This window comes from Myripristis murdjan, chromosome 15 (genome assembly GCF_902150065.1).
Source record: "Myripristis murdjan chromosome 15, fMyrMur1.1, whole genome shotgun sequence".
Taxonomy (NCBI): Eukaryota; Metazoa; Chordata; class Actinopteri; order Holocentriformes; family Holocentridae; genus Myripristis; species Myripristis murdjan.
Window position 1 is genome coordinate 17,824,657 of NC_043994.1, and position 23,467 is coordinate 17,848,123.

At 43.7% G+C, this 23,467-nt stretch overlaps 1 protein-coding gene across 1 annotated transcript; it reads right to left on the minus strand.

Annotated features, from left to right (window-relative positions):
• Positions 1-510: 510 nt before the first annotated feature.
• On the minus strand, positions 511-20,630 carry stox1 (storkhead box 1). Its single transcript, XM_030070133.1, has 4 exons — positions 20,114-20,630; positions 4,727-4,879; positions 1,873-4,558; positions 511-1,185 (listed from the first exon to the last, which is right to left on the minus strand). The coding sequence occupies exons 1-4, from the start codon at positions 20,448-20,450 to the stop codon at positions 1,032-1,034; spliced, it is 3,330 nt and encodes a 1,109-aa protein (XP_029925993.1). The 5' UTR covers positions 20,451-20,630; the 3' UTR covers positions 511-1,031.
• Between the last annotated feature and the right edge of the window lie 2,837 nt (positions 20,631-23,467).

Sequence of the window (23,467 nt, forward strand, 5' to 3'; positions counted from 1 at the left end):
CATTAAACAGTCCTTTTTATTTCATAAAGCTTTAATAATTGTGAATGTTAGCATGTTGAGTTACTCTCAGACACCTGCAGTTTGCTACATGGCCACATGGTGTCACTCTTCCTCAAGGTTTGAAAGTATGACTAGTGCAAATGTAATACGCTGGTAGATGTGGAGCAGGAATTGCACTTGAAAGAGTAGATTTAGGTTGATGTCACTAATCCTTCCCACATCTTGACCGGCTGAGTTTTGCACTGGATTCTCAATTAGAGCATCAAGTCAGTCTGTTGTGACTGGAACAGCCATGTCCAAAGTGTCTTCCCAACCATGGGAAATGATAAAAATGACAGCAAGTTGTCTGCACACACACTGTTGAGGTCGGCCCTCGAGGTTGGGATCTCCCACTGTCACAGTACACTCTAAAAACACAGCTCTTATCAACCCTCTGAGCACAGAGCAGTGTCTGGTTTGCATCACTGAAGCCACTGCACTGTCATCACAGGAGTTTGACTAAACCTGGGTTATAGACTATGTTGCATGTTCCTTTATGTCAAAATGATTCACTACAGGTAAGACACGGGTTGATATACATATATTTATTTGTGGTAAAATCACTACATGAAAAGATAATGCTGGGATGAGTCTTGTTTCAATGAACTTTTGGACCATGTGAAATGTGGAGAAGTAAAAAAGAAAAGTCTGTACAGAGTCTCACATAACACAAGTTGTCAATAAATCATGCGTTTAACAGCACATATACCATGTATGTAATCCATAAATGACATTCTACAACATTTCACTTTAAAAATGTTATTTACAAAAAAGAAAAAAATCTATACATATGTACATAGACCTCTGTTATAGTATGTATCTGTTACAGTAGAGGTCTGGAAATAAGCACCTAAATTTAATTCACTGGATATGTTTTATGACTCAGACTTAAAGGAGTTGCATAGAATTTGAGGTTCTAGCACATGGTTTTGGCCTCTCACTGATGCTGTGTTGAGATTTGTAGGGATCCCACACAGCGGGCCCCTGGGCCGCTATACGTTCATGACAGGTGTGAGCTGTAGCAGTGAGCTCTGTGGTCTTATGGCACTGCTTTTGGAATGCAGTTTCTCCAAGTTCTGCAAGAAACCTCTCCTCTTGAGACCCTCCAGAATCACAGTGTTATTGGACGCCAGACTGACACGGGTCCTAGTGGGGAAAAAGGGGCACACAAGAGGTTGATGTATTCCATAAATACGCCATCTGAGCAAAGTGACATGTTCATGCAGTCATGCATTCCATCTACCCACCCATATACACAAGGTACACACCGAGTTCAATGTCAAAAAAGTCTTTTCTTCCTCTTGAATTAAAACATGAGAATATAAGTGCTGCAGAGTAATTTCACTAATTATCAAAATGACTCCCTTCTGTCCAAATACTCCTGGCTATAATTGGCCGCACAGTGTTTGTTCAGCTTTATTGCCATTTACATTAAAGGTAAAAAAACAAATTCTGGAGTAGGGTCAACCACAGACATCTAACCCAGAGGTTAATGTCAGTATGATGTTTGTTTTGCTTCTCTCTAAAGCTCCTCCTCAATGTGTGATGGAGTCTTTCTGATAAGTCTCGGGTTACAGCAGAAGAGATAGGACATGAGCCTGAGATTTTAAGATTAGCCAAACTGGCCTCAAGAATCATGTGCTTCTGTGCTAGCAGATAATCAGAACGTCTTCACTGATGGTGGACCTTTTTTCTCAACACAAATAAAACTTTTTGGTCTGTTAGCTGCATACATTTCCCTCAGTCAAATGAATTTAGTAAGATGTCATCACTGTTTTAAAACAGCTATAATAAAATAGAAACACAATGAATAAACCATGTGACAACACTCACCGAGGAGAGTCTATACCGCTGTCTCCTGTGATGCTCTGACTCTCTCCCATTTCCCCTGGTTCCCCAGTCTGTCCTGCTCTGGATCCACTGGGCATGTTCAGACTGGCTCCATGGGTCTGAGGACCTCCCCTGTCACCATGCATCTCAAAACTCCCCTCCTCTGCTTCCTCCACCTCACACCCCCAGTGAGCAGATTCACCATCACCCTCATCAATGGACTTCAGGACAGTTTCAGCATCTGATTCCATCTCACTAGTTTGGCAGTAGTCAAAGATACTGCTGTCTACAACCTCGGGGGATTCCAGACAATCCAAACTAAGGCTGCCCTCCTGGCGTCTCTCCCCCTGAGGCAATGTTCCTTGTCGAGGGCTGGGCTCGCTCTGGGCCCCCAGTGATCTCGCCCTCTGATGGTGATGGTGGGGTCTCCAGCTGGTGTCCCCAAGTCTGGGCGTGCTGGGAGAACTTTCTCTCTGACTGGTTACAGGAATGCTCTCTTTGAAAATGCTGTCCCCATCATCTTGAATGCTGTGGACCTGGGGATGGTGAGAATTATGATAGTGACTGTGGGGGTCTTGGTAGTGGGCTACCCCAGTTTGGTAGGCCTTTGCAGCATCTAAAATCTCTTCTTCATTCAGACACAAGGAGCTGCAGGCATCCTCATGCTCCTGTTCATCTGTTCTCTCATAGAATCTGTGGTCATCTTCTATAAAGCCATCAGTATTGGTAATTAAGACACTGTCAGCTGTCAGTGACAATCTCTCTCCCTGGCCCATGGTTCTTTGCTCTCTACTACTGACGCTGATGCTGGTCCTTGTCCCCTGGAGTTCATGGTTGGCTGTGGTGCCACTGACCTGCTGGTGTGGAGAGACCCGATCAGGCCTCTGAATATCATCCCCTTGTGTGTTGGAGTGTCTGAGGGAGTGCTTCCGCTGTAGCGAGGGCTTAGACCAGGGTTGAGCTGGGCCATACAAGTGGTTTATTACTGGATCATAGGGATGGGTAGGGAGAATGGCATCAGTATCTGTGTGTGGTTGGTTGTTAGGGAGGTCCTCCTTTGTCATCTGGCCCATTTGATACCTGTGGTCTGTTACACTCTTGTACTCTGCCTCCTGTAAGGGTCTGTGTTTGCCTTCTTTCTCCCAGATCTCCCTGCTGTTTCCTTCCCTCTGGTGTCGGACCTTATCTTCTATCCTCAGGGTACTGCTCTGGGGGTAGGCTGAGCTGTAGTCTGAAGGAAGTTCTCTGCTGGATTTCATATCCGGCTGGAGCACATTATCAGCTGCAAAGCCCCTCTCATGGATGCCATCATACCTGTCCTCAGATGTGTGGCACTTCCCTGTATGCTCTGCGTCTTTGGCTCGATGAGGATCCCATGATTTGGAGCGGTGACCTGCTCGTTCCTTCTTCCCTCCCCCCGAAGTCTTGCCTTCCTTCACCTCTCGCCTCCTATGTTCTCTGCTGGTGGTCGCTGTCACAGTGGCAGTAATTGTGGTCTCTGGCGGCTCTTTGATTGGAGGAGTGTGAAATGGGTTGTCAATTCGTTTCTTATAGAGGCACTTCCCCTCCACAGCTCCAGTCTCCTCCACGTTCTCTGGTTCATCGACAGGGATTTCCACTCTGAGCCTAGAGGGGATCAAGTCCTCCTCTTCTGCATAGTCACCCCCACATATCGGAGCCTTACTCTTAATCCTCTCCTTTTCCCTTTCTCTCTGCTTCTCTTTGGAGGAGTGAGTCCTCCTCTTGCTGCGAGACACCTTGGTTGTAGATCTTCTCCCTGCCACTGCCCTGGAGGAGTGATGGTGCCTGGGTTTGGAGAAAGTCAGGATCTCTGTTGACATTCCCTTGTCTACTCCCCTATCGTCCTTGTCCAGACCCCTGTCCAACACCTTGTCCACCCCCCTCTCCCCTCTTTCCTCCAGCTTCTTCATAAGGACTGTATGACGTGTCAAGTTGTCCACAGTGAGTTCAGGGTTGATGCGTTTGATAATAGCATGCTCCAGGTCACGGGGTAAGTTATTGAGGTCATCCTCGTCCCTCACCGGCCATTCCTCTGGAGGGAACTGGCCTGAAAATGATGCATACTCCTTCTTTGGCTTTTCTTTTTTCCCTCCGTTCCTCCGGAACAGACTGAGGCCAAATTTCCTCCCTGGTTTGTTGTCTTTTTCTTTGCGGCTAGTGGCGTTAGTGGTGGCTGTTGTTTTGCTGACCTCACTTGCCTGGTAGTCTGCTGCTGTGGAGGTGGACTGATGTTGCACTGTGGGTTTGTGATCTAATGGTCTAGGCCACTTCAAGCTCTTGCCTGTGCATTCACTTATGGATACTGAGACAGAATGCTGGTCTGGGATGGTGGAGGAAGGGACAGTGGCCGTTACAGTAGTGGTGTTGAGATTAGTGGGTGTTTGGAGAGGGGCAAAGCAGCTACAAGACTTGCAATGAGCTGCTAGGGGCATCTGAGTGCTCTCCATGCAGGCCTCGTTGCTCAAAAGGTAGGTGATCGGAGGAGGTGAGGGAGGGTCATCTCCTGAGCCCGAAGTCCACCAGCTCTTCTCTCGGACCACACTATTGGTGATAAAATAGGTCTGTGGCGTGACAATGAAGTAACCCTCTCCTGTATGGTAAATCTTACGCTCCTTGATCAGATTGCCCAGAGCATTGTACAAGATGTCCTGAGTGGGGATGGTCATCCCTGAGACAGAGAAACAGAAGAGGGTGATTAGGAGAGGAGCTGGTGTCTAGGTAAGGATCCCACCATGAATATCACATAACAAGCAAGCAAAACATACCTAATTGCTCTATTCCTTTTTCAAAAAAAACAAAACAAAACAAAACAAAAAACAATGTTCTGTGTTATTACCTGGATGAGCTTTGCTCATGTGGTTGACAAGTGCTTCCTGGTTGACAGTGATGTGGGAAGAGTTCATATCTGAGATGACAGAGCACAGCACCTCAGCCAAGGGGATGAACTGAGACTGGGGGACAGGGGACATTTGCACTGGGGACAGGTCACCTGAAACAGCCACAGAGACACATGTTACTGGGTGAAACAGGTGGGACTTCTGTAGTACACACAAACTCACCTGGGTTAGACAGGGCTCTTGTGCTGCCAGTATAAACAACTCAAAGAACTGAAGCTGACATTCCTCTTCTAGCCACCTTCTAAATCATGACAGAGGTGGTCTATTTATGTGAGTTATGTGAACCATGGCTCACCGCTGTTGAAATTCCATCTTTACTGGGACAGACCACAGAATTCCATTACTCCCACAGAAATGACCACAAGTCTGCCTGCTGGGCAGATCAGATATACCGCACCCCCCATATCATAAGGGTGTACTAGTCTAAGAGGTGGCTTAGACAAACATGTTGCAGAAAGTGAGAAAGACAGAGAAAAGGATAGAGACTCTTGAAAACACTTTTTCTTTGTAAAAACAGTATGAGACTAGTTCCAAAAATGAACACCCCACATCAAAATGCTACTAATCAGACAGACTCCAATGGTTGACAGCATTCCAGTGACAGGCAAACAAACTCTGGGAGCCCATCAGACAGAAGCCACAGGGCTTTGAAATCATAAAAAGCACCACACATGCTAGAGACATTTCATCTCAGCACCAAAGACAAGCGACTGCAACTGACTCTCAGTCATTTAGCTCCCTCGGGCAAATAGGGTTTTTTTTATGGGTTAGCTTTAATGCTCTGTTTCATACCAACTGCAAAGTCTACAGTGAAGGGGAGGAGGGGTGGCAGAGAAAGCAGTGCCATAACAACCCTCCCACACAAAAGACAAGACTGGATGTGGACTTTGCCAGTTTTATCTCAATAATTGGTTGCCTCACCGTAAGACAAGAGCTTCACAAACTAGACTTCTCACATTTGGTCAGCCTGATATCTTGTTCGGACACAAGTGACAACTGGGACACATTTTCCTTCACACATTATCATTTAAACTATACGTAGTCTTACACACACTTTTATTGGTAATAAACTATTTTTAATCTATAAGAAAGCATGGCTTTTCCATTAAACAAACCTATCCATCCCCAGTTCAATTAAGGTAAATTCCTGGAAGGAGGGAAACAAAATGACCTCTAAAGATGGCCAAAGAGGTTAGCTGTCCAGTCCAGTCAGGTAGGGACATGTGAGGGCAGCTTCACAGGTTTTTTTGTTTTGTTTTGTTTGTTTGTTTGTTTTTTTCAGAAAATGAAAAATACACCGCTACTATAACCCTCAGGTAGCATGCATATATCAAAATCCTGATATATCATATAGTTATCACCTGAGACAACAAGAGTTTCTCTCTGAGCCAATTATATGTACAAATACTCCAATATAATGAGCATATGCGTGATGCCTATTGGGAAAGCCCCAAAACAAATCAGGCCAGGTCTCAATGCTGGTGAATGATTAACATCTGGTCTGGGCTGGATTCAAAGAAACTCCTCCTCCTCTAAAGATGGCTCAACTGTAACAAATATCAACTGCAGAAACACAGGCATGAACATGACCTTACTCACAGGACTGGAAAATTGGTTTTAGTTAATCAGCTACACCTCATTATTGCAGGGTGCACTTTGGGCAGAAGTAGGCACAAAGGATAAGATGTAACACTGACACAGAAACAGAAGTATTTACTCATGCTATACCTACTGCACTTTACTTATGGAACTGAATTTAATAGCCCACTGATAAAAAAAAAAAAAAAAAGTGTCATGCAACAAATAAAACCTGTATTTGCATGTAAACATCATGACTGCGAGCACAGGTATTTGTAATACTGACAGTTATAGCAGGGGGGATACTTTGGTGCATCCCTGCAAAAGCTGCTAGTTACATAAAATGCAAATCAGTCATGTGGTTTTAATTTAAATTCTGAATCTGTGAATTAAGGCATGAGCTCGAACATGTGGCGTGTGTGACTTTGAGTGATTCTTCAGTCAACCCCAGGGCATTCAATAAAAACACTGCCGAGCTCACACTCCATTTAAAGTAAACATTTACACCCCTCACACTTGAACCACTTATGTCTAAGGCAGAGAAAATAAACAACTAATTAAATAGCTGCCATGGTAAAGCACCATATAGAACACAGGCACACACACACACACACACACACACATACACAGCCGAACCTTCTAATAACTTTTCTTTGACGTACACAACTGCATTTTTTTGGAGTAACCCAACCAGCGCTGCACACACAGCCTTTTATCAGATGACAGATTTCCTTTCTGCAATTTATGAATCACATATGCTATTCATTCTGTGTTTAAAGAAAAAATGTGAGGCCTTTGAGGTGAACATGTCTTATCTAGAGTGAGGATATCTCAAGTGAAGTTATTAAACCTGCAAAAACATCAATTATCAGTAAACTGTAAGCACAGTGTAAGCTCCTAAGGCTCACAGACAGGGGTCTTTCTTTGTAGACCTTATCCTGTGACACAGGGAGGCATTGTAGACAACATCTGCCTTCCCCAGCAATGACAGAAGACGTTAATCTGACTAAACCTCAGAGTGGATATCTCAATAGCAGTCTCCCTGGGCAGTGAATTAGTACTGCTGCCTTTGCTTTCCATTGTTGTGAACTTCCTATAGGAATGCCTGCCGGGCTGTCCGCATGGCAACCATCGCCGGCTATTCCTAACACCCAGCCGAGGAGAGAGGTCAGCGAGTATAGGTCAAACGAGGGGAAGAAGTCTGATAAATACAAAAGTAAAGCAAGTGTAGTAATCACAAAGACTCAAAGAAGTAATGGGAATACGCTACCACCTAAAATGAACTGGCAGGGCTCTGCTTTGAGGCAGTTTTGGTGGATGGACGCTACTTCCTCTCTACATGCTACATTACAGTCCCGGTTCTAAGCAGGACATCCTGTCTGAAACCGGTTATCATTCTTATCCTTAAGGGAGCCGAAAAGAAAAGGGAAATAGGTTGGAGCAAGAGTGTATTTTCCAATATACAATTTATTTGAGGTCTGTCAGCAGCACCCACATTGTGGCAGAGAGAAAAGTGACAACAATTTACATGTTTGAGGACAAAAATATATTCATGGCAAGTGGGGAAAAAAAAGCTGGTGTAATGGAAGGATGGGCCAGGCAGGGGACTGGTGTTTATTGAGTCTAACATTAGCAGGCGTGACTGTCGGGAGGTTCACTGTGGTAACCGTCTTCTCTCCAGGGGGAACGGACCTCTGTGTTCCTGTAATCTAAGACTGGGCCGCGGACATAACACCCTTTGTCATACACAGCATGAATACCCTGCTGGGCGCCATGGCAACAGGACCCTGTGCCACAAGCGAGGGAAACAGCACTTAGAGAGTCAAACAGGAGATGAAAGTTAGGAGGGAAAGTTAAGTATCGCGCACTAGTTTATAACTTTTTTGGCTCATGATGACCCTTTAAAATGAAGTGATGGCTCCTCATGACCCCCACGCTACAGGCCTGTATATGCAGGGTAGCAAACAGTTCAACCAAAAACAATTTTCCTTTTTTATTTTGCTTCATTTACTAATTATGAGAATGTGAATGTCTAGAGTCAGGAAACAAATCAGAAAAATCAGACACAGCCTATAACACTATTTGTTCTCCCACTTATAGTTAAAACAGTTTAACGTCTTCTAATGCCTGTCCCCGTGAGAATAGACAACTACTTAGGCTTGAAACTGAAAAATGATTGAAATCATACTCCTCACATTTAGGAGAAGACTGACAGAAAGCTGCTCCCTCCTCTGTCAACACAAAGATCTTTTGGCTGCGCAGACTGATCAATGCCACATGTATTCACATGGCTGTGTGGTAAACCGGCCTCAGAGGCACATGAGTCCCATTTCATACGTGATTGCATTACCTCCAGTCTCTTGGAGGGGAATATTAACATACACTCTCTCACATACAGTACATACAACCTCTGTAAAGCTCCAGTGCAGTGCAAAACACTGACTTCACTAATACAGTTTTGATCTTAATGCCATTTAAACTTTTTTTATTTTTATTTTGGAGGAGGAGTGTTGATGTGTGGGGGAAATTTGACTGTCAGAATGATACAAAGAGATTTTCTCTGTGGCAACACAAGCCCCGACAGTGTTTCTCGGGAGAGTTGGCAGTATCTTCAGTGCCTGGATGGGAGGGACAATACGTCAGGTGAAGACTGGAAGTACCTGTTAATCTTTAAAACTCACCTTGGCAACAGCATACAACACACCCCGTCCAAACTCAGATTAACGAGGCACAGTTTGTGTTTGCTCACCAGTGCGATGCAGACAGAGGACTGAGCTTTATCCCTTATGCTGTTACATCATTTTATATTTACATTTGTAACATGTTAGCCAAATGTCGGCTTAAAGGAATAGAATGAGTAGAATAACATTAAATTCCTTCATAACATGCAACTAATAGCAAGGACTGCAAAGAGAAGAGCCACAGTAACCTGACAATATTCTTGCTTTTTAGCCTCATGTTATTTTTGCTTTTTTTGTAAACAAGTGAAAATATCTGATAGTTGCATAATAATCCCACTTGTTTCCAAGATGCTACAGTTTCACTTGGTGTATAAATCATGGCCATCCACAACCTCGCCCCTCCCTATCTTTCGGACCTCCTTCACATTGCCTCATCCTCCCGTTCCCTCAGATCCTCCTCCTCCATCCACCTCTCTGTGCCCTCCGTCCGCCTCAGCACCATGGGGAGCAGAGCCTTCAGCCACTCTGCTCCCAAACTCTGGAACTCACTCCCCCCGGACATCCGCAATATCAACTCTTTCCCTCTGTTCAAATCTAGACTCAAAACTCACCTGTTTAAAGCTGCGTACTCCCTGTAATTGCATTGTTTCCTTTGTATTTGCATTGTTTCCTTTGTATTTTAGTTAGTCTTTTACCTGTGTTTTTATTGCTGTTTCATCTTTTGTAAAGTGTCCTTGAGTGTTTGTGAAAGGCGCTTATAAATAAAATGTATTATTATTATTATTATTATTATTATTATAAATATGTTGAAACAAGGCAGAATAATCGACCCACAAGCTTCAAGAGACACTTGACTCAAGAAACTTCTGGAAACAAGGTGATTATAAATGGGAACAAGTGAGATTTCTCATCCCACACACAGATTTTTTTTCTGTTTTAAGGGAAAAAAAAGATTTAAACACTGAAAATGAGACTAAATGACTTGTTACGGTGGACATGTTTTCTGCAGGGTGATCATGTAAGACGGAGGTACAAGGAATACAAGAGAAGTAAGAACTATGAAGAGAGGACGAGTTTTAGGGTGTAGTAATCCCAGCTGGCCACCATCCCGGGGAACTGTCTCCCTTTAACCAAAATCTGAAGTTGTCAGATGTTTTGAAAAGCACAGGCACTGTCCTGAGCCCACGATGCCTTCAGGTGCAGCTTGTACAGCAAAGTCATAAAGTGCTGCTTTGTGTTATTTGATGAATGCTCCATAACAAATTACTGCTGTGTAATTTCCTTAGCCATATGATGAAGTGCCTGTAGCTGACAAATGGGAAAAATGTCAGTAGATTAAGTAGTAAGTAGATGTAAGTAGTAGTAGTTTTTTAAGGACTTTCAGCCTGTGGAGGAAGATGGGAAATGACCCTACTGCTCTGACTGGATGCAGTCAATCACAAATCCACAGGCTTAAGTCGATCAGAAGACACACTCAGACCTCGCCCGGGCACACACACACACTGTCACCGTCACCAAAAGAGGAATAGAAAGAGCTGAGATTGAATCTAGTCCTTGACCCGCCACCTCCCTGCTATCACAAGATCTAATTGAAACATCAGGCCTGTTCCCACAGTCCTTCACATTGTGACCTCTGGAGGCACGCATGCACACACACTCGCACACACACACACACGCAAATACACACATCCCTCCTTATCTCATTCTGCTATCGTCTAATCTTTTAGACTCCAGTAAGCAAACAGGCTAATCTTCTCTCTCCCTCATTAAGGACACACTGCACGGCATTCAACATGAACTAGAGGTCGGACCCAACTGCAAAAATCCTCCACGTCTCCCATCGGCCGAGACTTTGTCAAGGACACGCATCGGCGAAAATACCGGCTATAAATTAAAGATCTAAGTCAAATCTCTGGTGAGACAATGTCAAACACTCACACATTCACATTAAGGGTAATGGGAGGAGATGTCAGCTGTAATTTATGTTGTCACACCCTTCCAGTCCCGCTGCCATTTCCCTTTGTTTTGGCCCTCCGACTACTGGACTAACATGCCTCCGTGGCCGCCCTCCCCCTCCTATGTTTGTGTGAGTGTGTGTGTATGTGTTTGTGAGCATCACATCTTAAAAAGCCCTTTACAAGTTGTGTCTTTCACCTCCACAAAACACACAGATGTGGGCCTAGCAGTAAAATGGACCAATAAACCGAGTGAAAAGACCCCTTCTCAGAGCAATCACCACTCCTCCAGTCCAAATGTCCCAACAACCAAACCTGCAGGGGAACAAAGAGGAATAGAAATTGCTACTCAAGTAGAGGTAAAAGTACTACTGTAAAAATCCATTGAGGAAGTAAAGCACAAAGTGCAATGCTTCGGCAAAAATGTACTCAAGTAAAAGTAAATCCAATACTGTCTCATTGTATTAAAACTTGAGCAATAATTATTTTGATGTTGGATGGGTAAATAATACATTTGACTGAAGTGCCACCAAACCAGTTAAAAACACATTAATGTGCAATAAAATGAGCCGCCGAGCAGACTACTTGATGATTTAACGGCTTTATTGATTCGCAGCAGTAAAAATCAGCAAAATCCCGGCCCCATCTTAGAGGCGCTGGATAAATATTTAATCGGAGACTTCAACTTTTCTAACCCTATCTCCGAATATCTGTGTTTAAATATTAAGTGAAGGGCTGAAGTGGGAGGCAAAGAGCAAAATGACCCCTCCCTCACTGTAATCACTGTGTGAGGAAATGGCTGAGCGAGGTGGCTGTGCTCACTCACACCACCCAGATTATGTCAGTGGATTTTGTTTTTCATGGACATGCAGTTAAATTTAAACCTATGTCATGAGATTGGCTGCAAATGAATGACATTCAAATGTTACGTTTAAAAGTGAAGAGCAGTGATTATTATTATATTAAGCTCATCGTTCAGCAGAGCAGCAGAAATAAGGCAAAGACAGGGTGGAATTGTCCGTTTTTCATCCCAAACTTTCCCGGATGCCATTCTGATAATGCCACTGCTCAGTGAGGAGGATTCATGAGCTGCAACGCTTCACAATATGGAGAGACACAGACAGGCTTTGTGTTGACTTACATCACCATAGAAACCTGTACTGTGGGAGTGCCTTGTCCCATGCAAAAGAACACCAAAGAATGAGAGGAAACAGCACAGCGAGGCTCACAATGTGCCATGGGTGTCTGCTTGCATGTGCTTTAATCCTGCTGCGGCTTTGAGACTCAGTTCGCCGTACGAACCCTGTGACAATCAATATGGGCCGGCTAGTAAAACATAACAAGCAGAGTGGGAGTCCGCTATTCAAGGTGACATTCGCACTAAAGCATGTAGCCCACACTGAATGTATGAAATGTTAGGGACACTTACCAGTTTCATATTTTATATTTTTAGATTTATTATATTTTTACAAGGACAACGCAGAATTAAAAAGATAAACTTACCGCGAGTCTGATGCATGAAACAGAGATACAGCTAGACAGGTCATTTTCCTCCCCAGTCCCTGAGCGGGTGAAAAAAGTGCCATATACACACATAACATTTACATAAAATTACAATACATAAAAGTCCACAGAATTTACGATTTAAAACAGTATGTGAAAAGGGAAAAAAAGGATGATTTGGTCCGTGAAATACTTATGAACAGTTACACTTAATGCGTGCAAGTTCGATTTACGTTTAGCCTTTTTTTTTTCAGCATGACACATTGAAAAAATGAGGATCTTGTCATTCTAGAGGTGTTTTCTGAACAAAGCCTGAAATAAAATCCTGCAAAAAAGGAGCGAGATTATTAAACTTGTATGAGGTGAATCCAGGTAAAATCCATTATCCCTTATTAAGTTGTCCTCATTAAATCTACACCAATCACGAAGGAGGACATGTCGTCAAAGAGGAGCAGACAAGTTCGAGACAGATTTCCAGGCTTGGACTCAGCTGTGATGTGGCTTGTGCAACAGGGACTGCAACTTAATATCAGGACAGTGTCCCTTGTTATTTTGCACCTTCAGTACGCACTCATACATTGTTGATCACCACATATCTCTGCTCCAAATCCTTGCTGCTATAATGATAACATTCACACTGTGTCAGTAACAATTAAATGACCTGACTCTGAACTAGTACACAAAAACCATGTTATCATGTTCATGATAGCAGGAAACACAGCTGACCAGGTGTTTGTGGACAAGCCCATGTTTTCTAACACAGGCCAAAGTGCTCTACATGACACCAACAATACTTGCAGCATGTAACTCCGGCCGTTTTTGACCTAGGCACAGTTTTACCAACTTCATACGAACAGATTCAAACCAAAACCTCATCTATGTGCCACTACAGAGCGACTTAAGTCTTGCTTGCCTGCGCCAAATACAACTGTCAAATACAGCCGTAACAGACTCCAGAAATCACTTAAAAAGCATTATCCTGTAATGAGAAATGTCAGTAAAATGTAAAAATAAAAAATGTGCAGTCATGCCTTTTGATGAAGTTTCAATGTTACTTTGGTTATTGCAGTTCCCGGTTTACCCTTTGCTGCAGCTGCCTGACCACATGTCTGGCTGTGTTAAGTAAATGGTGAAAGATGTATGGTCATGAATAAAGTGGAAAAAATATGTTTCACAACAGAGTGGGCGAAAAATATGCAGAAAAAGAGAAGCTTTGGGTGTTCTGAGGGATCAACTTTTGGAGTGTTCATTGAGACTTAAGTAGCTCTGAATTGAGGCAGCTGAAAGAGTTTTGCTCAGATTCGAGCAGTGTGATGGATATTGATGGGAAAATGGGGTCCAAAATGTCAGATTGTCAGACATTGGGCTTTAAAGATCATGATTAACACAAACAGCGAGGACAATGGGTTTCAATTTTTCACAGATCCAGATATCCCTGTTTTCTTCTCAGCTGCAGACGGATGTTTTATCATCACTTGTGCCTCTATGGCTGACTGGGCCTAATGATCCTATGTGGTGCTTTTATTGTATGTTTTTTTTTCCTGCTGGGGGTAAATAAGGTTGTGCAGATTACAGGATGACAGAAACTGCACTGTGGTTAAACATTTCGCTCTCACACTGACCACTGAGCTCAAAAGTAGAGCACTTTTATTTTCACATGCAGCCCGGCTTGCAGAGGTTTAGAAGGTCCACAGGTGTTTTCTGCACAAGGCACCCAAGTATGTCTTTTCCCCACTGACACCCAGCCATCAAAACACACACTCCGACACATACACACACAATCTGAGAGATTTCCAGCAGTTCCACACCCCCTTAATAAAGAGTGATGGCAGTCATTGGGCACAGATGAAACCCATTTCCTCCTGTTTAACCCAACCTGAGCTGCACCAGATTCCTCTGTTTGTTATGCCAGTATTTGGGACAGCGCTCCCGTCCATGTGTGCCACATGAACCACAGCTTTCTAACGTCCTACAGTCGGTCAGCACACACCGCTCCGTCCGCAGTTCTTGAGAGTATTTTACATTCTTGTAATGTAATACCACAGCACTTTATCATACGGTTGGCATAAGACTGTATTTATCAATGCTAATATGCGGAGCAAAGAAAACATCCTGTCAGGAAACTGAAGAGTAATAGTAAAACTAAATTTAATGTAATATTGTCTCACCTCTGTGTCGACCCATTCGCCTGACCAGAGGGTGAATAACGATAAATCCCATGAGAGAAGTCCAAGCGGCCGCTGACAGGGTGTGTAAGCTGAGGGATACAGCGGAACCTCCTCATTTGTTATTGTTGGCACCGTTCCACCACTCTGGGTGAGCTCAATATTTGGGTCGATAAAAGGGCCGGCTTGCCTGATTTACACTGGGGGTGAGCTTCCTGCTCATTGGGAAAGGATGTAGCTCACAAATAATGTACTGAGAGGCATGCATATGCACACACGCAAGCACACACACACACACTTTCACACACGTACAGCCTCTGTGAGGGTCAGGTTTGAGAATGGAGGTCAAGGTTTCCTCATATCTTAGCCTTATAAGAAGAAATGACCAGGACGCAGCATGCAAGACACTACAGACACCGTGCACACACACTCTTAGCCCAGAGCAAATGAGCTACATAGAGATAATAAGACTGAAGGTTGTGTAAAAAGACTGTAGTCTAATTACCTAATACCAACATCTTTTCATACAGCGGTTGACTTATGGGTAAACAGTAATATATTTGTGCAATTTAATTGTTCCCCTAGGCTGTGCATAAATCACATTGCTTACCCACTGCATAATATCGAACCTTTTTTTGTAACAACTAAACTAAGACACAGACGCCTGCTTATTTAGGCTAAATTAAATATGGGGTCTCAATAATGCTGGGTACTCACAGATTTGGTGTATGATTTTCTCCCAAAAAAAGTTTTGTGTAGTAGTTTTTCTGTTCAACACACAGCAGCATATATTTTGGGTTTTAGAAGCTTAATGTCGCGCTACTAATGGTAACTGATATCACTGATCGTCTTGGTAAAATCTAACCAGAGGTAAAACACGCAGGTGTGCTCTTCACTTTAACAGTGAGACGTCTCCTCTGCTCTCTGTGTATGAGGATGTCCTCAGTGGACACACAGCATGCACACCACCAGCACTGACTGACCTGGCCCGTGAGTGCAGAGCACCTGGATATACGGTATTGATGTGGACCGCTCTGTTTGCCTTGCCAAAAAAAACCCTACGAAGCTTAGTGACCCCAAGGGGGCTAGTTAGCAAAGAGGCTGCAACCTTTGACTTTTGCTGCTTAGTCTGGACAGGGTGGGCCATTTAACCCCAGCAAGGCCCAGCAAGGGGGTGTCATGGTTAATAAGCTAACATATGGAAGAGTTATGACCATTAGTGGAGAGCTTTGAGACTCTGACAAAATACCCCCATGAAAGGAGACACCCCATGTGTAAAAACACAACACTTTCAAGTGAAAAGCAAAGAGCAAAAAAATAAGGCTCTCTGGACCTGAGCTCAGGAAATGATCTCAAGAGTAAATGAAGCATTTCAGGAATGCTTCACCACCTTATGGTATGGTGGGTTAAATTAAACATACCATTTAAAAAGGGAAACTCAGCCCAAAAAGTGCAGCAAAGCAGTGCATTAATTCCCCAGGAATACACAAAATGGGGCCTATAGCTTAGATTGGCTGAGGAAGAGCTTTCCATGGCGAAAGTGAGAGGCCCACCCTAAGGAGTCACAGCCCCTGAAGACAAGGTCATTTACAAAGGTTGATCGTGAAGAAGACACAGGACACCTCATTACACCACTGGCTGACTCCACATAAATGTTTCAGCTTGTGGATCCATGCTCATCCTGCAGCAGAAACAATGCTAAGGGTGTAAATAATGCAGGAGCAGCTAATAGTCATTATGAAGCTTCTGGTTTCAACAGGAGAGCAGAACAACATGGACGGCCCTCCAATAACAATCTACTGAGTGAGGATGAGGCAATGCGACCCCTCTCAGCAACAAGGATGCTGGCTCCACTCACTCCATTCATAAATAAAAATGACTTTGTGGTATTATTTAGTTCAAGGGGAAAAGGGGATGGAAAGGTGAGTTAACTTCAGACTATGAAAAAGAGAAGAATGAGAAACACCCTACAGACATTTGTGACTTGAAGCAGAGAGGTCAGCCCAAGTACCAGCGGGGGCCCGTTCCCACAAGGATAACAACGAAGTCTGTTCATACTAACTCCTCACCCTGCTCTGTTTACCTCCCCCTAACCTCACCACAATCCCCTTCCTCCATCAACCCCCGCCGCCTCCTCCTCGTCTACATATTCCCCTCTTCAGAAGAGGCCCAGAGGTGGCTGGCGGGCCCACAGAACACTCTGTCTTCACTCAGCCCATTAGCACTGATAACCTGACAAGAATAATGAGGAATCAACATGATAAATCACGACCGCCTCGTCTTTGTCCACACGTTTTGTTTTACCTCGCTCTCTTGCTCTCTCTCTCTCTCTCTCCCTCTCCAAATATCTACCACTGCTAACTAACTAAAACCACACCTGGTTAGTTTTAGCTCAAGGTCTCCTAATCTGTTCCCTCCCTCACTGAAAACAAAAGCTCAACTCAGTGAAGTCACTTCTCAACCTTATTCTGACCCGAGGAAGGAAACTGGCCTGTTTAAAATTCATTGTGCCCCATAACTCATAACATTTCCAATTTCCAACTGACATATTTATATCAGGACAATGTCAAGGCCTTTTTGTCCACGCCTGATATCCAGCTATGAGTCTGTCTCCCATAGTCCTTCACTGGCCATGAAAAGGAGGGACATTAATCCTGAACAAGGACCAAGGAATAGAAAGCGACTATGGTCGGCAGCGAGTTGAGCAGTGATTCACTGCTGACCAATTCTCTGCAAGATGGCAGTAAACCAGAATGACAACCAACTGGGGCTGATTTCCATACAAATTGCCAGGGTGTGAGGCAGCAAATTTGTTAAGGAGGAGGTGACATGTCCATAGACGTGTTTGCTTAGCAGGGTTTTGGTGTAAAGTGCACACGTTGGCCCAGCAAGGAGCTGTGCAGCATGACTCCGCTATGGTGTCAATGCCTCATGTATGTTTGTGTACATACCTTTGTGCTGATACCACGCATGGTAACAGGCTAACCATCGCTTTTCCTCCATATGGTGTTTGTTTGTGTGTGGGTGAGCGTTTGTGCTGAGCTCAAACTTAGGCCCAGAAGCACACCGTCTCACAGCGGGATGGCATGTCAGTCTGCACCTCCCCCTCGCTCCTCCCAGGTCTCCCCCTGTGTGGTCTTTTCCTCTCCCTCACATTCCTCTCCCATACGTTCCCTCTCCTTGCACTGCTCAGCCTCGCTGGGCTGATAGGCTGATACTAACTCAGCAGGTAGACAGTGGCAGGGCATGTTTCCAAGCGAAATAACACACAGACAAAGACAGACAGATGAAAAGAAAGGCAAACCAAGAAAACAGACCGGCAGCAGGACTAAAACGGCAGAGCCAATGTGTGTTGCTGGGACACTGTTTCAACAGGCAGCAACCAAAGACAACCAGCCACAGCTCAACTTGAAGTGTACAAGTGTGTGTTTGAATGTGAGAGTCTGTGTAGTAATGCAACAGGAAACTCCGGCACCGTCTTGTGTCATGCAATTTTAGAATTTCATTTTGCAGTTTTATAGGATAATTGTGCAGCTCTGAGTGGGAGGCGGGGCTTTGTGGCAGAGACACAAACTCATTTTAATGCTTCCCACATATGTCTTTCCTTCAACCCTCCTCTTTAGCATCTTTCATCTAAAGTAGGGCTGAAAATGTGAATAACCTGTTGTATGTCTTTATTCCCTCCGAATACTATCATTAGGTCTAAAATACACACAGGGCTGTCATTTTCTGAAGCAGCTGGTGCTGCTGTCAGGTATTTACAGCCCATGAGATCATGCCATAGGAAGCTGTATAAGGGTTTCCATTCATTGTTTTGTGTAGCTATATGCTGCCTCAAAACAGAAACACATTTGAGGTAGGGAGGCAGAGAAAGAGAGAGACCAACTTGAAGTAATTACATGGTAGCCTACACAGAGGTTTGTTAACAAGCTTTGGTTAAACATTTTGTCAACAACACAAAAGAGACCTGTGATCCAATCCTCAAAACCAACAGACAAGCTTGGGGGAAGCCGGATTGATGGGATATCATCATTCAACAGCAACAGCAACAAACATAATGTATTCAAACAAGAAATATATAACAGTGACACCCGCCGTTTTCCATCCTGTGGCATCATATTATAGTTTCCACTTGCAGCTGGTCACTATATTGTGCAGCTCAACAGGCACTGCAGCAGTGTAGGACCAGAGGGTGAGGTGGAGTAAATGAGGTCAGTCTTATGAATGATGTCTTTTTGGTAAAAATGTAATATCAAAGAAAAATCTCCATGCTGGCTATCGCACGAGATAGTCACCTTGATGGAAAAAAAAGGAAGCAAAAGTTGCCATAATTAGTTGGGAGTTTTATCCCTGTGCATATTGACTACACTTTGCAACATCTCCATCTACACTGAGTGGCCACATTATTAAGTCCACCTGCACCATCTAATATAATCCAATACACATATTCTGCCATATAGTTTGCTTTTATGATGCCTATAATGCTCAGGTTTTCTTTTTGTCACAGTAATAGAGGTGTTCATTCAATTCTGTGTTTGGCATTGAGCTCATAGTTAGTGGTGCTGTATACTGGTCTGCATTTTAATGAGGTGTTTCTAATATTCTGTTCCCCCTCATGTATTTAAATAGGGGGGACAAAAAATTAGAAACACCTCTCAATATTATGTAGTCCAGTACAAGACCTCTGCAAACTACAACCTCAGTAATAAACACAATTAAATTTACATATTCTCCACAATGTCAACAAAAACTGAACATTGTAAACTTTCTTAAAAAGGTAGAATTTATGGCAGAGCTGTTGCATTGAACTGCAACTGTATGAAATGAACTGCATGTTTACAAGAGATGCACAGTTGATCATCAAACTCATCATAACTTGTTGTATCATAATCCATTTTTCTGGATCAAATTTTACACTGACAATGCCAGCGTTACAATTTACAGTGTAAGGAGAAGACATTCAGGTGGTGTATATTAGGAGGGGAGACTGAAGAGGAGGGCAGCCGCTCGAGGGGGGAATTTTAACCGCACTGTCACCTCCTATGTCCGATGTTTTCTCAGCTTTTATTGCTTTAGCACATTTCTCTCTGAGCTGTAAAGTAAACAAAAGCTGCTAATTGCATGATCCCACATTTATCCTGATGAAAAATCACATTCATATTTCAATAGGGATTATAATTGTCAGCACATCTTTACTGGTCTTATTAGAAATTTTACATGCTGTATCACTCTGATATATCTTCTATATTATTATAGTGCCTTATATTGCCTCAGAGTGTTTTCATAATGAACAGTAAAGGAAGTTTCTGGATTAGGCACAGTGTTGACAGCTTGCCGGAGTTGGATCATGCGGAGAGACATGTTATATTTGGGGTTTATGAGAGGTTGTCCACTGTATAAAACACGGATCATGGTCAGTTGACAGGGGTAGAAACTTTACATACCGACAGCTTTGATGACAAATCCTTTAGGTGACCTCAGAGCCCTGCGCATCCATGCCTCTCTCAGCACCTCCAAGTTGTTCGCGTTCCCTTGCACGAAAAGCACCATATTTTCCATCCATCCCTGAAAGTACACTTCAGCTATCGCCTTGACGAGCCTCTTATTCCAAAAACTTCGCAGGTTTTGCGCCTTGAAGTCCGCAAAAATCTCCTGCCCGCTCGCGGTGGTCGCATTGGCGCTGAGTTTTCCTCCACCGGCGCGCGGACTCTCCTCGTCCTGGCCGAAGACCAGCGCGAGCGAGGCGGCGGAGAGCTGCACGAGCCGCTGCTGGTGAGACATTGCTGCCGCCGTTTATCGGCTCCACGGACGACTAGTCATGCTAAACACGATGAGTCGCTTCCTAAATCGCAGCTCTGCCCTCTGAAAATCCCGAAAAAGCTTCAGGATTGGCCACGCATTCCTCCGGTGTCGGTCAGCGTCCTGCAGTGTGTGCAGCGGAGGCGCTCAGGACGTCCGACTGGTTTCTCTCCGCTTCCAGGGAAACCAGTGACGGCGGCAGGGAGGAGGAGGGCTCACCAAGCTGCTGGGACAGACAGGTACACGTCCCACTTTTGCACAGGTGTGTGTTGTGTGTTGTTTGTGCAGAAACCTGTCAGACAGGTGCTGTTGTCATGTATTTATTTATTTGTCTGTTTATGTATTTGCAGCTTTTCAATCCAACAACAGGCGATATTTTATTCATTTATTCATCTTCTCAGTGAACCTTCTCCTTGCTTTGTCACTGGAGGTCAGAGGTCAGAGCAGCCACAGGAGCTGGTAGGGATTCAGTCAGTGCCTTGCTAAGGGCACTGTGGCAGAGACATGATCTGTCTAACAACTAGGCCACCCTGCTAACCAAATTATGCCTTGTAGCATGAGAGCAAAACAGAGTTTGACCTTGAATGTTTTTTTTTTTGTTTGTTTGTTTGTTTGTTTGTTTTAGGTTTTTTTTTGTTTTGTTTTGTTTTGTTTGTTCACTTTTAAATATGTTTAATTCTTTATTTTGTTTGTACCCATTTGTACCTGTGCTTGCTATAGGGATAAAAAAAAAAAAAAAACAGATAAGTCCAGATGAGTATTATTATATCCTGCAAGGTAGCATGCACACAAGCGCAAACCTTGTTCAGTCCTAATAAGCACTAAGGAGAGGTCTGGAATCAGACCAGTAATGTGGACGCCTTGTAAAACACTTGGTTCCTGCTCAGGGGTTTTTATATAGAAGACTAGCCATCAGAGGAGACTTTAAGTTGATGGAGGTGCCAACAAAGCTTGAAAGCGACCTTTGTTAAGTCGTTTAGTATATTGATCCATATACGAACCACTTCTTTCCATTACTAGACTCTTCATGGCAAGTTGCTTCCCACTGCTAAATTATTTAACATAATGATGCCCTGGGGCCAAATGGTTTGTGTGGTAAACAGGGAACTGATGAGAAATGTGTTCATTTGGATTGTGTTAACAAAGAGAAACTTGGAATACTACATTTCAGAGCAATGACACAATGAGAGAAAATGTTGGTTCAATAAAAGTTTGGGAGCCTCTGCCACAGGCAACATATTGCTCCTAAAATGAGAACCATTCCCCCCTGTGCTCTGAAAAGAGGCACCCCATTAGGCCATGCTTTTACTGACGCTTTAACGGGCAGACTCAGAAACAGAGACAGACAGACACCTCATATATCACAGTCCCGAAAAGCCCATGGCTTTGGTTTCAGGAGCACTCAGGCCCTTAAGAAGGGGGCCACCCTGCCTCAGTGAGGTATTATGGCCCGGCACAGGAACAGGATATTGCGCTTCCTCAGTACGTGAAAAGAATACATCACCTTAGTCTGCACAGAATGAATTATGTGCAGTCTCTCTCCAGGAAACAGAGTTGAAGAGAGTGAGGCAAAGTTTCAAGGTAAAAGCAAGGACTTGAATTGCAGAGATTCTGTGTGGGGATAGTTAGCTGTCAAGGCGTTTAAAAATAAATAAACCAAGTCTGTTCAGAATGTATTTCCATTGTACTTAATGACTTTTTGGCTGCTTCATGTTAGCAGATTTCTTTCAGTTAATAAGCCATGGCCACTACTTCTATTCTGCCGACCCACATCATGGTATTACACAGAAAAAAGTTTTAGCAGTGTTGCCTCAGGTGATGTTGTCTGCATTGTGCATGCTTTTGTAGAAATTCCCCCTTTTGTTTGATTCTGTCAACTTCCTTTAGATAAAGATGTTTGCTACACCAGAAGAAACAATTGGACTTGAACTGCCCTCCGGAATCATTTTTAGAATATTTCCTCCAAATGTTTAGTCTGCTGGTGGAACTGATTATCATGAAGAACAGTTCACCGCACCATAATTATATGAAACACTGCACCCCCCCACTCCCCCAAACCCCAACCCTAGATTCCCAATTAACATGCACCTCTCTCTCTCTCTCTGAATTGAGGTAATTTCAAGGTAGTATCAGGTGTCTCTCAAGGTTGAGTGACCATGATGTGATCATACTGTATATTTTAAATAATTGAATTTCAATGAACCACAATGTTGAACCAAACGTCTGAGTTTCTGCATACATGCCAAAACATCTGTTACTGCTGCACGACCTTGGCTCTTGGGACATATTCTGAAAACTGAAAAAGCCCCCATAAGGCTTCCCCTATACGTCCCTGCCAAGAATAAATATGACCCAAATCATCCCTAAAGCCCTCAAGGATTCTGACACATAAGGCTGCTCCACTGAGACTGAGGCAATATATGTATATATAAACACAGGCTCAATATAAGAGGAAAAAAAACCTGTTTTATTAGTCTTGCAGCTTTTCAGGGGGTTGGATGGCACCGAGGACTGTGAATGTGAGTCAATAGGTCACAGAGGATGAAGGGAAAAGCGAGGGATCAGTGCTGCATCATGTTGTTGAGGACAGCCGCTTCATTATAGGGTCGGGTAAAGGCTATTTATTCAGTGGCCTATCAATACACTCATGCATGTAGGATCCCTATAAGGAAATAGCCTTAAGAGAACAAGACCATATATAACCACCAAAGACGGCTGTTTTAACACTGTCCGCATATTTTAGCTAACAGAGTTAAACTGAAATGTTGTATGTCATCACTGTACCTATTACCTTGGCTAAATCCTTCCACAGGATGTTTAAGAAACACGAGGATGGTTTCCCTGTGGGGAGCATCGCCTCTAATCTTATTAAAATGGACGGAGAAATGCTGCAGGATTGTAGTCTCACAGAATGCCCTGGCAGATATATAGGTGAAACTGTGCTGAGCGAGTTGGATCTGTACACTTCTTAATCAGAAGGCATGCAAACACAGTTTTAT